The sequence below is a fragment of the Fistularia commersonii genome, chromosome 4, assembly GCF_037954325.1.
Source record: "Fistularia commersonii isolate RoL2024-O1a breed Wild chromosome 4, RoL_Fcom_v1.0, whole genome shotgun sequence".
Classification (NCBI taxonomy): Eukaryota; Metazoa; Chordata; class Actinopteri; order Syngnathiformes; family Fistulariidae; genus Fistularia; species Fistularia commersonii.
Genome location: NC_141287.1, coordinates 22543155 through 22559562, shown reverse-complemented (window position 1 = coordinate 22559562; position 16408 = coordinate 22543155). Strand labels below are relative to the sequence as shown.

Genomic DNA, 16408 nt, shown 5'->3' with positions numbered 1-16408 from the left:
TACAACTATTCCGACATTTCATATTCTAACAGACTCACCACTTAGTTTGGTCTTGATACATGTGGCAGTCCTACGAGGTCTGCTCATTCCAGTCTCATTTTCAGCAAATACTCTGAACTCGTATTCTGTAGCTTCAGATAGTCCGTACATCGTAAATTCTGTCTCTTTCAGTCTCTCCTTGTTGCACTTCTTCCAAGTGCTCTCAATAGATTTCCTGTACTCTACCCAGTAGCCCAGCACCTCCTTTCCACCATCACACTCTGGAGTCTGCCAGCGAATGGCGATGAAGTTGTTGGTCATGTTCACCGTATCGATCTCGCCAGGCTGGCTTGGTTTGTCTGGAGAAGGAACCATTAATTATTCAACCGTTCTTCATTCCATGCGTGTTATTAAGAAAATAATGCCTAACATCCAAACGAAAAAAACCCAATATTGATTGACATATGTTATATTTATTGAAAAGCAATGTCAGGGGTTCTCTATAAACTATCTTACTATATACAATCAATGAGATTACATTCAGCACCTTGAGATGTCAGCAATAATTATGGTGATGATCACGAGTGAGATTGAATCCAAGACTTACCAAACGGATCTTTGCATGTAGCTGGGTCAGACACAGGTCCAGCCTCACTCTCACCGATGTCATTGACAGCAACAATGCGGAACTGGTAGTCTGACTCGGGGGTGAGTCCAGGCAAAGTAAACATGGTAGAGGTAATTTTAGTCTGGAAGCGGGACCATGTCTCTGAAGATACCACCTTGTACTCCACAAAGTATCCTGTGATTGCAGAACCACCATCGTCCTTTGGTCTGGACCAGGCCAGAGCCACAGAGCTCTTGGTCACATCCATGATCTCCGGAGGAGTGCCGGACGGCTCTGGAGGACCTGCGAATGAAATTTGGAAACGGCACATTGTTTTATTTACTGAAGGATCACACACTTGGACACTTGAGAAAAAGACACAATACTCACAGAGAGGAGTTTTGGGCACCACTGGCTGTTCTGACTTCAGAGAGGGACCCACGCCGAAAGAGTTTTCAGCCGTGACCTTGAAGTGGTACTCTGTTCCCTCCTTCAGGCCCTTGACAACCAGTTGTGTATCGGTCACTCTTGAGTCGACAGTGTACCATGCATTTCTCGTAGCTTCTCGTCTTTCCACAATGTAACCCATGATGTCAGCTCCACCGTCATCGGCAGGGGCCTTCCAAGACATCTTGACTGAGTTGGACTGAATCTCCTCAAACATCAGTGGGGCTTCCGGAGCACTTGGGCGTCCAATGACCTTCACCCTGATTTGGACCTTCTTCTTGCCTACTTTATTTTGTAATAGGAGGTCGTAAACACCGGAGTCACTCCTCTCAGCTCCCTTGATTACCAACTCAGTGGTGTCTTCAGTGAATGCAATCATGGCCCTGGCAGAAATCAGACCACTGTCCCTGGACCACTTACAAGTTGGGTGAGGTTTACCCTTAACAGGCACAGAGAGTCTTACTACTCCTCCCTGGCGGACCACGTACACATCCCTGTATTTCAGATCAAGTTCATAGTCTGGGGATTCTGGGAAACAGAAAGTGAATAGGTTAGATCTGCTGTCTCATCCAGATAAAACTTTTTTCCTTTGTAAATGTATAATCTCTGCTCTTACCCAACATCTCGGTCACAGTAACTGTTCCTGGCACCTCAGCAGGATCTCCAGAGCCACCTGCATTGCAGGCCATCACACGGAATTTGAACTCCTCTCCTTGCGGCATGTTGGTCAATGTATATTCACAGATCAACGAGGGCGTGGTGTTGCATTTGAGCCAAGTCATGGTCCCGACCTTTTGCATCTCAATCAAGTACCCGTCTACCCTAGCATCTCCTTCATCATCAGGAGGACTCCAAGCCAGTGATACTGAGGACTTGGTGGTGTCAGTGACTCTCGGGTTTTGAGGACAGCCAGGTGGATCTGACGAGGAATGAGACTTACTATAGTATCCGTTGCTACAGCTACATTTGCTTTGAACACTATATTAGACAATGCCTCACGATCGGAAGTTAGTAAATGCTTTGACGAGTTGCCTCACCTATTGGATCTGTTGCTACAGCTGGTTTGGATGGCAGACTTGGTTTGCTGATTCCTCTGGTGTTGATGGCAGTGATTCTGTGTTCATATTCTAGGCCTTCAATCAGTTCGGTTGATCTGTACCTAGTCATCGTGACAGGGTTCTTATTGGCACGCACCCATCTGTCGGACCTGACTTCTTTGCGTTCAATGATGTATCCAGACACCTCAAGTCCACCATCTTCATCTGGTGGATTCCAGGCCACAGTCATGCCATCACGAGAAACGTCAAAGATGGTTGGCCGGCCAGGAGGACCAGGAACATCTGATGAAGGAGGAGGGATGTTTCAGTATAGCGTCATAAAACATAAGAGCGAATCATATTTAGAGGAAGCAACTTACTCTTCAAGCTCCTGCAGGTCACAATCTCAGACTGCAGGAATTCTCCGGTGCCGTAACGGTTCACTGCAGCTGCACGGAAGACATATTCGTCTCCCTCGATCAGGTTCTGAAACTTGAAGGTTGGCCGACTGACAGAGTCGCAGACTGGCATCCAGCCGGGCCTATGAGCATCGCGCTGCTCGACCACGTAGCCACTAATGGGAGCGCCTCCATCTCTGACAGGGGGATCCCAGCTGCAGGTGATGGTGTTCGCATCTATTTCGTCAAACCTGATTTCTCCCTTTGGTTCGTCAGGTTTGGCTATGAAAAGGAATAATAGAGAAAGACTAACTGCTAAAGTCAAGAAGCTTTACCTCTGCTTTACTTTGGTTCGATAAGCAATAGCAAGTAACAATCCAGATGAAAACAAAAGTAAAGTTCTGCTTACAAAGGATGATGACTTTGATGACCTCGGTGGTGACACCCACTGTGTTCTTCAGCTCCAGGATGTAGTCGCCGGTATCGTCGATTGTTGTGTCTGACACTGTCAGCTTAGACCACTTGCCAGTGGTCTGGATCTTGACACGGTCAGTGACCTTGAGCCTGTTGTCATTAAAGTACCAGAAGCAAGTTGGAGGCGGTCTGCCAATAATAGGCAGGTTCAGTTCCAGTGTCTTTCCAGCCAGTACATTTACAGTCTTCTGAGGAATACTTGAAAGATCCACCACTGGCATCACTAGACAATGCAGAGATAATTGTTATGACAGTGCCTGCAAATTGAGAGCGAGTCATACAAGCTTGCATTTTTGCGTTTGTTACCTCTCTGTTCCTTCACAGTGACAGCTGATACAAGCTCCTTTGGTTCACTGGCACCTCTGCTGTTGATTGCTTTGATTCTGAACAAATATTGCTCATTCTCATTTAGCTTCTCAATGGTGTGCTCAAAATCGGTTAGCTTCAGTGTGGCCACCTTCATCCACTTGTCAGTGCCAAATTTGCAGGCCTCAATGACATATCCCGTCAGTCTACTTCCACCGTCATGCTCAGGCTTCTCCCAGCCTAATGTGACGGTGGTCTTTGTGACATCAACCACCTCCAGTTTGTGTGGTGGGAGAGGCACCTCGCAGACAAGGGTGACATCTGAGGTCTCACAGGGCTCACCAATACCATAGATGTTTTCGGGAAGGACTCTGAAGTAGTACAACATCCCCTCCAAAAGGCCGTCAATCTTGTAGGATGTCTTGCTACACTTGGAGGTGACAGTTTTGTAGGCTCTCATGGATGCCTCTCGCCTCTCAATGATATAGTTGTTCACGGGAGCTCCCCCATCCACGGCGGGGGCGTCCCAAGAGATAGTGGTTGAATCTTTGGTCAGCTCCTTGATTTTGATTGGCCCAGTAGGTCCGGGGGTATCTATAATTATACAGCAAGTGCAAGGGTAAGAATTACTACAGGAAAATGAAGAGTTGTAAAACAGCACCAGAAAGTACTCGGAGTTTCCAATATTGAAACTCTTTGACATGGCAATCAACATACCATAGACCTTGACCAAGATGCTGACTTCTTGTTTCCCCGCAGAGTTCTCAGCCAGCAGTGTGTATTTTCCTGCATCGTAACGATGAACCTTATCAATAACAAGTGTTGTGGACTTGGTGGTGACTTCTATGAAGCCTCGGTTGTGGAGATCAACACCAGGTTTGCTCCAAGTGATGGCAGGAGCAGGACGTCCAGTAACATTGATGAACAGCCGCAGGGAACCTCCGGCACGCAGGCAAATAGTCTTTTTAAGGTCATCGTGGAGCTCAAAGTCAGGAGTTTCTGTGTAAGAGAAGGGAGAGATGAACATTGGCATTGGCATATTAGTTCAGCAAAGACATTAAGCATAAACACTATAGATTAACTGACTAAATTATATTCTAACCAAAGCATTGACAAATCCAGAAAATTGATAAAATGCCTTTTCTTTCAATGTTTGTCACAGCATTACCTTAAGCACTTTGCTGTAGCCAAGGCAATATAATAACCTTCTACAAAACTTACCAATTCTCTCCACGGGCTCTGTTTCTGCACATGGCTCACTGAAGTCTCCTGTGCCATTGACATTGATGCCTGCCACTCTGAAATAATACTTTGTGCCTGCGGAGAGTCCAGTCACCACGTGCTCTGTAGCCCGCAATGTTTTCTCATGGGTTTTCTTCCACTCTTCGGCACCAGATTCCTGCATTTCCAGGATGTAGCCAATAACATCGGCACCTCCATCCTCTACAGGGCGGGACCAGGCCAGACTGATGCTGTTAGCATGGGTGTCAATAATGCGAGGTATGGACGGGGGAGCAGGAGTGCCTGAGTCGGGACAACACAGGTATAAGTATCTATGGCCTCAAAAATAGTGACTTTTTTTTTTTTTGTAAAAAAGTCTCCCAACAAATCACTTACATGTTGGCACTCTGCAGACGACATAGAGTGAAACTTCACTTGGTTCACTCTCTCCTGCCTTGTTGATAGCTGTCACTCTGAACTGGTAGATGTTGCCTTCGGTCAATCCACACACTTTCAGAGTTGTGTCCAGGTGTGCACCATCCCTGTTCACCTTTACCCAACGAGCACTTTTCCTTTCACGCCTCTCAACAAGATAGTGGGTGAGTGGGCTTCCACCATCACTCTCTGGCTTCAGCCACTCAATGGTTGCAAAGTCCTTCCCTGACACCAGAATCTCAGGGGCGCCAGGAGGAGACGGTACAGCTGAAAGATGGCAGAGTTGAAACATTTGTGATTGCACTCTTGAGACTTTCACATATCTCATAGTGGTGTTGGTATAGAGTGGAATTACTGATTTGTGATAGAGAACCTCTGCTGCTTGCTTCAGGTTATCTTTATGTTACATAAACCATTACTTCATGTCGGGATTTCTACCGGTGGACAGTTCAAAATAGTGTGGCACTGTAACCATGTTAGTTGGAAGTCAGCCACTACAGTCAAACTGGCATCAAGGTGCTGCAACGACAGCTTAGCTTTGATTATGTTATATATAAGGTCTCGTAGCAAAATGCACATTTTCAGGGATATATTTGAAGATTTTTATGTGTTTATGGTTTTTTTTGGATCATATGTATTTAAGCAACCAATAATAGGCATACTCCACTTACTAAATGTGTTTCTGGCCACCATGGGGTTGGACTGGAGATAAACTCCAGGCCCGTATTTGTTGACTCCCCGGACTCTGAACAAGTACTCTGTGTTCTTGAACAGCCCGGTGATGTTGCATGACAACTCCTTGCACTCAGCATGCATGATAACCCAGTTGAGCCTATTGGTGTCTCTTCTCTCCACGATGTAGTGAGAGATATCATCCCCACCATCCTCCACAGGAGGCTTCCAGCTCAGCAGACACGATTCCTCGGTGACCTTGCTGATTTCGATGCTGCCGTCACACACTCCGGGTGTATCTGGAAGTAACAGACATGTTCATTAGGAGGTTTTCATCGTATGCTTTGAGGTCCTTAATATGATTGATTATCTTTTAAAAGCAAGAAGAAAAAAAGAGCTACTCACCCAGCACTTTTACATTGACCTCCGCAGTCTTTGTTCCGCTCATATTCTTAACAGTGAGGATGTACTTTCCGGTGTCGTCTCTGTCACAGAACTTAATGACGGCCATGGCCCTGGTGGGCGTGTACTGCAGATGGTACTTCTCGCAAAGCTCCAGCTCCCGGTTTCCCTTGGACCAAGAAGCTTTGGGGTCAGGCCTGCCGCCCACTGCCGCATCAAGAACCAGGTCGGAACCAGCTCTGACCATCACAGTTTCAGACAGGAGTTTGCTGTCGAGCTGCGCCTTTGGAGGTTCTGTATGATGGAAGAAAATATATATATTGATACTTATGTCTCACTTTTTGTATGACTCTAAATGAAATATTGGTGATTTGCTCGTTTGGAAATATACATTTTTGCAAAAATGATTATACAAATTATACAAATTGATGATCAACAACTCACCAAAGTCAGTCTTGCACTGCACAGATCCAGTGGACTCTGAAGGCCTGCTGAACACCTGGTTGGAATTCTTGGCAACGACTCTGAACTCATAGGGCTCTCCCTCTCCAAGGGCAGTAACAGTGTAGAAGGTGTCTGTCACATTTGTGTAGTTACACTTTAGCCAACGGCCTTCGCCAGTCTGAGTGTAGGGTTTACGCTCGATGATGTATCCTATGATGGGACTTCCACCGTCATTGAGTGGAGACGACCACTTGAGGGACACTGTAGTTCTGGTTACATTTGTGACTTCTGGCTTGCTGGGTGGATCTAAAGGAAGACCAATGCATTTGTTAAGCGACTCTTGAAAATCTTGAATTAAGTTATCAAAACTTTAGGTCAAACGATGCCAACCTTACAACACTTACCAACAGGGTTTTGAGCCATTGCTCCCTTGGAGGCCTCACTTGCTTTGCTCAGCCCCGCGCTATTCATGGCATAAATTCTAAACTGGTACTCCAGACCTTCGACCAGACCCTCCGCCTTATAATAGCAATCAAAGCATGGAATCTTGTTCTCTCTGACCCACAGGATATTGTTCCTCTCCTTCTTCTCAATCCAGTAGCCCGTCACTTTGCTGCCACCATCATGATATGGCTCTTCCCATTTCATAGTCATTGTATTGGCTGTCACATTGATGACTGTGGGTCTTGTTGGTGGACCGGGAGGTGCTGTAATTTGGAAATGTGTGTTTTTATGTTATTACAAATTGTTTCAAAGCATGTATTTTTTTACTTCAATTATTCAGCATATGTCGAAATTCTACTCACTGAAAGGATGCTCTGCAACAATGGTCTCCGACTCAGTGGTCTTACTGACACCAAACCTGTTCTCCGCTGACACCCTGAAGGTATACTGCATGTACTTGGTAAGATGACTAACATGGAGAGAAGTGCGTTTAACGCTGGAGTTGATGAGTTGCCAGGCAGTTGAACCGGATTCGCGTTTCTCCACAATGTAGTTGGTGATGTCTGTCCCACCGTCATCCTCTGGGGGTTCCCAGGTGACGACGCAAGACTCGGAGGTGATAGATGAGACTTGAATAGGTCCAGATGGAGGACTCGGTCTACCGGTAACGTTGACCTCAATCGTAAATATCTTGGTTCCTGCAACGTTTTCCAAAGTCAGGTAGTATTTTCCACCATCGCCCCTCATGGCCTCCTTGACTGAAATAGTGGCTTTGTCTTTGGTTACTTTAATGGTTACTCTGTCTGAGTTTTTCAGTCTCATCTCCTCCAGCTTCCATGTTACTTTTGGGGCGGGTCTACCACTGATGGGAACTTCAATGGTGAAGGTATTGCCTGCTTTGCAGGTAATGAGCTGGTTGGTGATCTCGCTGAGGTCAGCGGCAGGTTCAATGTGTGGTTCTTTGACCATGACAGGGGCCAGTGTCTCCCTGGGGTTACTGAATCCAGACTCATTCTTGGCCTTCACACGGAAGTCATACTCATCTCCCTTGTTAAGGTGTTCTGCCACATAGGTAAGATTCTTGGTATTGCCAACCACAATCCATTTATCAGTACCCTTTGGTTTAGCTTCAATAACATAGCACTGGATGCGGCTGCCGCCGTCATGCTCTGGTTTCAGCCAGCCCAAAGACACGGAGTTGTCTGTTGTGTCCAAAATGTCCAATCTCTTTGGAGTTGCAGGCTCCGCAGTGGCAATGACGGGTTCAGGTATCTCGAATGCCTCACCCACACCATGCTGATTCTCCGCAGAGACTCTGAAGAAATATGGCACGCCCTCCAGGAGGTCCTCGATCTTCAATACATTCTGAGCACACTTGCCATCACATTGCTGCCAGGTGCGACGACTTGCCTCACGCCTTTCAACGATGTAGTAGTGGACTCGTGCCCCACCATCATTTAGAGGAGGCTCCCAAGCAAGTGTTACAGATCCTCTAGTTACCTCTTTGAAGGCAACAGCCTGTGGAGTTCCCGGTGTGTCCATCACCCTCACAGTAAAAGTAATGGCTTTACTGCCACTGCTGTTCTCCACATTAACAGTGTACTTTCCAGAATCATTTCTCGAGCAGTTTTCAATAGTAAGAGAACTGCTGCCTCCAGTGGTTGTGATCTCTGACATGACTCCCATCTCTCCCTCTTCTCTCAACCAGGTGGCAGTGGGAATAGGCTTCCCTCGGAATTGGATGCTCAGAACCACTGAGCCGCCAGCCTTAACAATGTGTGTCTGCTTGAAGGTGGCATCAATATCCACTTGTGGGGGTGTCAGCCTGTCGATAGCTTGAGCAGGTTCAGAGGTCTCTTTGTTTTCACCTCTGCCCACATGATTAACAGCTGCAACGCGGAACTTGTAATCGATGCCAGAATGAAGACCGCCAACCACATAAGTGGTTTCTGCCACCAGCTCCTCATTCATTCTCTTCCATTCTGTCCCGTCAGCCTGAGCCATCTCGATGATGTAGCCTAGGATCTCCATGCCGCCATCATCTACAGGCTTGGTCCACTCCAGACTGATGGAGTTGTTCGTGGAGTCAGATATGCAGACCACAGATGGAGCGCAGGGTATATCCTTAGGTTCTGCTGCTTTGATAGGTATGGAGATGTTGCTTGGATCCCCGACACCGGCATCGTTCACAGCCATGACTCGGAACTCATATTCTACGTCCTCAGTCAGATGAAGGACCTTGTGAGCGCATTCAGTAATCGGCTTCTTGGAAATCACCTTGTAGAAACGGACGGTCTTCTTCTCCCGTTTCTCCAGAATGTAGTAATGAATGGGGTTACCTCCATCTGACGTTGGAGGGCTCCAGGCCAGAGTAATGCTCTCTCCTGTCACTTCAGTGGCGTCAGGTGTGCCGGGGGCATCAGGGGTAGCTGGAGATAACATTGTAAAATGAGAAGCGAGTACACGTCCGTGCAAGTAATTACGTAAATAAATACATATATATGTATGACTGAATAACTAATTTATCCCTTTGAACTTACTGTATTGAAGCTGTGCAATTATGGGGCTGGATTCCAAAGGTCTGCCGACTCCAAATTTGTTAACAGCAGAGACCCTGAACTGGTACTCATTATTCTTGATAAGTTTGGTTGCAGTGAAAGTGCAGTCTTTGCATTCATCTGACACCAAAGCCCAGGAGATTTTAGATGTCTCACGCTTCTCGATGACATAATGTGAAATTTCTGAGCAGCCGTCATTCTCCGGTGGGTTCCATGACAGTGTGCAGCAACCTTCTGAGATGTTGCTGAATGTAAGCGGCCCAAGTGGCTCTCCTGGTGTGTCTAATTGAATAAATGTTGAAAGTTAACATCAGAAACCATGGAGGTGACAAACTGTTAAGTGCGAACTGACTGAACCTCATACCTTGGACTTGAACAACAATGTTCTCCTTTTTGCTGCCGGATCCATTGGTTGCCTCCACAGTGTACAAACCTCGATGAGTTCGATCGGCGTCTCTAACAAACAGGGTGCTTGACCCTTTTACTGTGATGATGTCCATCATCTTTTTGGTGATCTCAACACCATCTCTGTACCATACCACCTTGGGGATGGGGCGTCCAGTGATTGTCACCTTCAGCCTGATGTTGTCTCCTGCCTTTACAGTCAAACCCTCAAAATACTCAGGGCCAAATTCAATGTGGGGAGCAGCTGTAAGAGAGGAATAAGTTTATGATATATCAAGTTAAAAATATGTATATATTTTAGAAGCGCAGAAATGCTGTTGGATATGAATCTCAACTCAAGTAATAAGCATAAGAAATGATAGTTTACTGCTTGATGGTAGAGCCGGCTCAAGTTTTCATTTGTTTATTTATCTATCTGTTTATTGACTCATTTATTAAGACGACATTTGCGATGTAATTATGACTTACCGTTCTCGCTTCTGACCACAATCAGCCCAGATGAGTTAGACGGGGGGCTGACGACACCGATGGCGTTTCTGGCGATCACTCTAAATTCATAGCGTTCATTGGTCGCCAAACCGGTAATGGTATATTGACAGTCGTGTACATCGGTCAAATTCGCCTTGAACCAACGTCCTTGTCCCTGACGTTTCTCAATGTTGTAACCAGTAATCTTGCTGCCGCCATCACGTTTGGGCGCATCCCATTTCAAAGTTATTGAGTCGCTCGTGACATCCGTGTAGTCAGGTTGGCCAGGAGGGTCTGAAAAACAGGGCACTCTGAGTCACTTTATCCACCATGCAGTGCACTGGAATCTGAGTAGAGAACTCAAAATCGAAACTCACCGACAGGACTGACGGCCATTGTCATCTTGCTCTCATCACTCATTCGACTGAAGCCAGCGTCATTCTGGGCATAAACTCTAAAGCAGTACTCGAGGCCTTCAATCAGTCCATTGATCCTGTAGTCCGTTTCTTTGATCAGCATAGGGTTTACCTTCTGCCACATAATACTGTTCTTCTCCCTCCTCTCCACATGGAACCCTTGAATGGGGGTTCCGCCATCGTATATGGGCTGCTCCCACTGGATTGTCATGCCATCATTGGTAATGTTGTAAACAAAAGGCTTGCCTGGTGGGCCTGGAGGTCTGAACTGATGCTTAGCAATAACCATTTGTGAGATAAGAGGCTCACTGACACCATACCGGTTCTCAGCACACACTCTGAACTGATACTGGACACCCTTGATAAGGTTGGACACCTTGAACTGATTTGCTTCTACATGGGAACAGGCCATTTTCCAGTCGGACTTGGAGGTGTCCCGTTTCTCCACAGTGTAGCAAGTAATATTACCACCACCGTCATCGTTGGGTTCATCCCAAGAGATAATGATGCTTTCTGCTCTCACTTCATCAAGGCGAATGGGCCCAACAGGCTTTGATGGAGGTCCAAGTGTGATGACATGGATGTGCGCAGACCTCCTGTTGACCTTATTGTCAAGAGTCAGTGTATATTTACCCTCATTCTCCTTCTTTACATTCTTAATCATCAGAGTGGCTTTGTTTTCTGTCTTCTTGAAGCGGATAACATCACTTTCCTTGAGAGGAAGGTTGTCCTTCAGCCACAGAACAGAAGGTCTAGGTTTCCCTTTGTATGGCAGTTCAATGTGGACATTGTGACCAAGTCGCACACTGATTTGTCCATCTGGGTACTCTGCAAGACTTGCTTCAGGTGTGATGATATAGTCAATCACCTTGATTGGTCCAATCTCTACATAGTCACCCTGTCCCTTCTCATTTCTGGCAGCAACTCTGAAAAACATGTCTGAGTGTTCCTTCAGTTTCTTCACCTCAAACTCACACTGCCTGCTAGTCCCGCCGAGTGACCACTCCTCATCCTTCAGCTTCTTTTCAATGATGTAGTCCGAGATGATGCTACCACCATCATAGACGGGCTTCAGCCAATGCAAAGTGACAGAGGTCTTGGATGAATCCTTCATGGACACCTCCTTTACCGGCCCTGGGGTCTCGGTTGCCTTCACCGGCTCAAGGGTGTCACACGGATCACCGACACCATTCTCATTCTCAGCGAGTACCCGGAAGAAGAAGGAAGTCTTCTCTGAGAGATCTTCAATTGTATAAAATGTGTCTGTGCACTTGCTCGTTACCGCAGAGTAGGATCTCTTGGAAGAATCCCTCTTCTCGACGATGTAGTTAGTGATTTCAGCACCGCCATCAAGCAGAGGAGGCTCCCAGCAAAGAGTGACCTTTCCTCGTGTCACATCCTTCAGTGTCAGATTCCTGCACTGTGCTGGAGCATCCTGGACCTTTACTGAGAGGGTCAGTGTCTTGGGCTCTCCCACACCATTCTCAATCTTGACCGTATACTTTCCAGTATCAAGGCGAGTCACCTCACGCATCACAAGGACTGTGGCCGAATCTGTCTGATGGAACTCATAACTAGGGTTGTGGTCAATGCATTCCTCTCCTTTTGTCCAGGAGGCAGTGGGAACAGGCCTGCCCTTGAGAGGCACAGATAGCTCAACATCCTTGCCAGCTTTCACGATGTAGTGCGTCCTCATGGCCACGTCTGAGTCAATTTGGGCCTCCTCTGTTGGAATCAAGGGAGAAATACAACGTCACATGGAGAAAACCTAGGGGCCCCGTACGCTTAAAACAAGAAACAACTAAACAGATATATGATGAACATACCCAGAATATCTTTGGGTTGCACTGGCTCGGTCATCTCAAGGGGCTCCCCACGACCAGCAGAGTTAACAGCAGAAACTCTGAAGAAGTACTTAAAATCTGGTTTTAGGTCGTGTACAGTATACTCTGTAGTCTTGACCTCTCCCTTAGAGGTTACCATGGCCCATTCTTGCTCTCCCTCAATAAGTTTTTCAACCATGTAGCTTGTGACCTCACTGCCTCCGTCCCATTCTGGCTTGGACCAGCCCAATGTGATAGATGTCTTTGTAGAGTCCACCACCTTCAGCTTGCAAGGCTCGTCTGGCGGGTCTGTGGACAAAGGAGTGTATATATACATATATATATATAAATAGTATACAAAAAATATACACATACACTCACATACATATATAGTATATATATATGAATGTGAAAGACCTCTACTGCAATGAATGCACTTACCAACTGGATCAGCAGCCTTGTAGTAATCTGATGCATCAGAGAATGGTCCTTCACCAGCCTTATTGATGGCACACACACGATACTGGTACTCATTTCCCTCCGTCAGATGATAGACTTTCTGTTTGGTGGTATTGACAGGGTCCTTATAAACTTTGATCCAACGTGAGCTCTTCTTGTCACGCCTCTCCAGATAGTAGCCTGTGACCATGCTACCTCCATCTACACCTGGTTCATCCCATTCCACCACCATGGTGGTCTTGGTGATGATGTTCACTTCTGGTGTACAAGGCTGCCCAGGAGTTACTGTGGAAGTAGAAGACGCACACACACACACACACACACACACACACACACACACACACACACACATTGATCAATGATCAAGGAAAATTTCAGCAACACAAATTTGGTTGGCATTGAAGCACAATGTAAGGTTCTTTATGACTTTATGATTCTATATGACTTTTATAGTCTGGTGAATCTGCAAGTTGAAGCTCACCAAAGGCATTCTTTGCAATGACTGGCTCCGACTCCAACGGTTCTCCAACTCCATACTTGTTAACGCCCATGACACGGTACACATATTCATTTCCTCTTAAAAGTTTGCTGACGGTGATATGGGTCTGCTCGTGTCTGTCAGACACTGTGGACCAAACCACACGGCTTGTTTCTCGCCTCTCGACAATATAGTGAGTGACCTTGGCGCCTCCCTGGTCAGCCTCCGGTATGGGCTCCCAGGTAAAGATCATTCTGTCCGCTGTGATGAGGTTGAAATTAATGCTGCCAGTTGGGGGTCCAGGTTTGTCTTAGGATAAACAAAAGATAACCAGTATAAGATCAGTATATCTGAATACAAAATATTTAACATGGAGCGATGACTGGAGTAAAGCCTTACCTAACACTTCTATCCTGATGGTTGCAGATGCTGTGCCGAAAACATTCTTGATCTTGACCTCGTATGAGCCCGTGTCAAAGCGAGTCGCATCCTTGATCAGGACGGCAGAAGAGTCGGTTGTGCTTTCAATACTCAAGTGAGAGGTGGCAATGACTTCCTTTCCGTTCTTGAGCCACTCAATGGCCGGCAGAGGTTTGGCAATGATTCCTACTCTCAGCTTAACTGAGGCACCGGCCTTGTACTGAACCACATCTAGATACTCCGGTGGGAGGTCGATAGCTGGAGCGCCTGTGTGAAACAAACAACTTTGTTTTGCTTCGGTTCATCGAAGAGATAACCCATATTTGGATACGATACAACACACATAGAATCTTTTGCAGGATACAATGAAAATGTATTGAACATGCAGTATTCCGATCAATGAGGATTTTGATAACCGACTCACCACAAGCGTCAACACAAGTGACTGGGCCTGCGATAAGAGATGGATTGCTCACAGACCCCACAGCATTCTTGGCATAAACCCTGAATTCGTAGGACTCGTCTTGGGTCAGACCAGACACGGTGAAGCCCAGTTCAATGATGTTTGTGAAATTTGCCTTCACCCATCTGCCACTGGATGGCTCCCTTCTTTCCACGCTGTAGCCAGTGATCTTACTGCCTCCATCATATGGAGGTCTCTGCCAGGCCAGGCTGACAGAGTTCTTTGTCACTTCCGTTACACGGACATTTGCTGGGGGCTCTGAAGGTTATAATGGAGAAAAACAGAAGTATAAATCATCTACTTTTCTGTAAGATTGCACTCTTCAAATGGTACCATTTTACATGACTTTCTTCCTTTTGGGAAAAGTACAGACTGATGGACATCTTTCTTACCGCAAGCATCGATAGCCAGCACCTCTTCAGATATCTTGCTCATCTTCCCTACACCGGCAGCATTTTCAGCTGCCACCCTAAACTCGTAGATGAGACCAGGGCAGATGCTAGTGACCCTACACTGGTTTCCTGGGATTGCTGTTTTGTTGATCTTTTGCCAGAGGATGCTGCTTCTCTCCTTCATTTGTAAATGATATCCAGTGACAGGGTTCCCACCATCATTGACAGGCTCATTCCAACAGACAGTCAGACTCTCTCTTGACACAAAACCGAGCCATGGAGTGGACGGAGGTCCTGGGATCGCTATGGAGGACAGGATAACAAAATGCTGTGGGTTAAAAAAAATTGTACAACCCATGCAACAAATTTTTGTCACAAAATTGCTGACATAACAGTGGGTATAAAGATGACTGCTTCATTCTCGTGAAAATCTTTACGTCCCAACTGGACTTGATTTTCTTCAAGTTCCGGGCAAGTCCAGTGGCCACGAGAAGAAGATCTTCACAAGAATTAACCATGCCTTTAAAATCCAAAAAAAGTTGACTTACTGTATGGAAGCGTAATCATCACTGGCTTGCTGTCAATATGATCGCTGACGCCGTAGCGATTCACAGCCTTTACTCTGAACTGATACTCCTCCCCCTTGGTCAGTTTTGTCACCTTGATTGCACTTCTGGCAATGTTAGTTGAGACCTCTGCCCATGTGGGAGTACTGGTTTCACGTTTTAGAACAACATAGTTGGTCACTGGGCTGCCACCGTCATACTCTGGAGGAGCCCATTTCAAGCACACTGTAGTCTCCCCGACTTCTCCAATCTCAACAGGTCCAACTGGAGGCCCAGGTTTATCCATCACAATAAAGATGACGAAGATCTTAGCAGTACCTCCGGCATTTGAGGCACAGATCTCATATTTTCCGGCATCATTTGCCACACTTTCATTGAGAGTGACGATTAAGCTGTCAGGTGTTACTTCAGTCAAAAGTCTTTTGGATCCCTTGATGGCGACATTATTCTTGGACATAGTCACTTTAGGCATTGGTTTGCCAGTAAGTGGTATCTCAAAGGTCAAGTTGGATCCTGCCTTGACGTACACTGTGTTCTTGGGGTAGTTCTTCAGATCAAACTCTGGTGCCTCTGTTGAAGACAAAAACAATAAAGGAATTTGTATTATCTCCTTTTTTTCAAGAAAAGTACAGTGACTTTGACAGGTGCTTAACACATGGCTTCCTGTGGGATGAAAAACATGAAATAACATGAGTTTATTCATAGAAAAGCCAAAGATATTACCTTGTATTTCCTTCACAATGACAGGAACTATCATCTCTTTTGGTTCACTTAGTCCAGCGTGGTTCTCAGCTCTGACTCTAAAGAAATACTCTGCTCCTTCCCTCAGGCTTTTTATGGTGTGCGTCATGTTCTTCACTGTGGCACACTTCACCCATTTTGTCTGTCCCTTCTCTTGGGCATCAATAAGGTAACTCGTAACTCTGCTGCCACCATCATATTCTGGTCTTGTCCAAGCAATTGTAACGCTGTCCTTTGTGACATTTGCAACTCCTAGTTTCATAGGTGCACTTGGTACCTCTGTAACACAGAATGGGACATTTCATTAACATTTTGTGGAAACTGCAAAAAATGTATATGCCAATAAAAAAAAA

General features: G+C 46.1%; 1 protein-coding gene across 2 annotated transcripts in view; it reads right to left on the bottom strand.

Annotated features, from left to right (window-relative positions):
• Nucleotides 1-16408, bottom strand: part of LOC147235142 (titin-like) — a 155954-nt gene that overhangs the window by 8004 nt on the left and 131542 nt on the right. For both annotated transcript variants that reach the window (XM_086146018.1, XM_086146019.1), the window contains 28 exons: nt 16038-16334; nt 15297-15884; nt 14749-15051; nt 14318-14614; nt 13873-14160; nt 13477-13782; nt 12978-13280; nt 12540-12845; nt 10675-12438; nt 10298-10591; nt 9789-10073; nt 9407-9706; nt 7229-9295; nt 6827-7129; nt 6423-6728; nt 5982-6272; nt 5576-5875; nt 4866-5171; nt 4470-4772; nt 3966-4247; nt 3249-3842; nt 2878-3165; nt 2451-2750; nt 2071-2373; nt 1650-1952; nt 977-1561; nt 587-889; nt 39-338 (listed from right to left, as the gene is read on the bottom strand). In XM_086146018.1, coding sequence (XP_086002144.1) covers nt 39-338; nt 587-889; nt 977-1561; nt 1650-1952; nt 2071-2373; nt 2451-2750; nt 2878-3165; nt 3249-3842; nt 3966-4247; nt 4470-4772; nt 4866-5171; nt 5576-5875; nt 5982-6272; nt 6423-6728; nt 6827-7129; nt 7229-9295; nt 9407-9706; nt 9789-10073; nt 10298-10591; nt 10675-12438; nt 12540-12845; nt 12978-13280; nt 13477-13782; nt 13873-14160; nt 14318-14614; nt 14749-15051; nt 15297-15884; nt 16038-16334 — 12465 coding nt within the window. The remainder of the gene's footprint in view (nt 1-38; nt 339-586; nt 890-976; nt 1562-1649; nt 1953-2070; nt 2374-2450; nt 2751-2877; nt 3166-3248; nt 3843-3965; nt 4248-4469; nt 4773-4865; nt 5172-5575; nt 5876-5981; nt 6273-6422; nt 6729-6826; nt 7130-7228; nt 9296-9406; nt 9707-9788; nt 10074-10297; nt 10592-10674; nt 12439-12539; nt 12846-12977; nt 13281-13476; nt 13783-13872; nt 14161-14317; nt 14615-14748; nt 15052-15296; nt 15885-16037; nt 16335-16408) is intronic.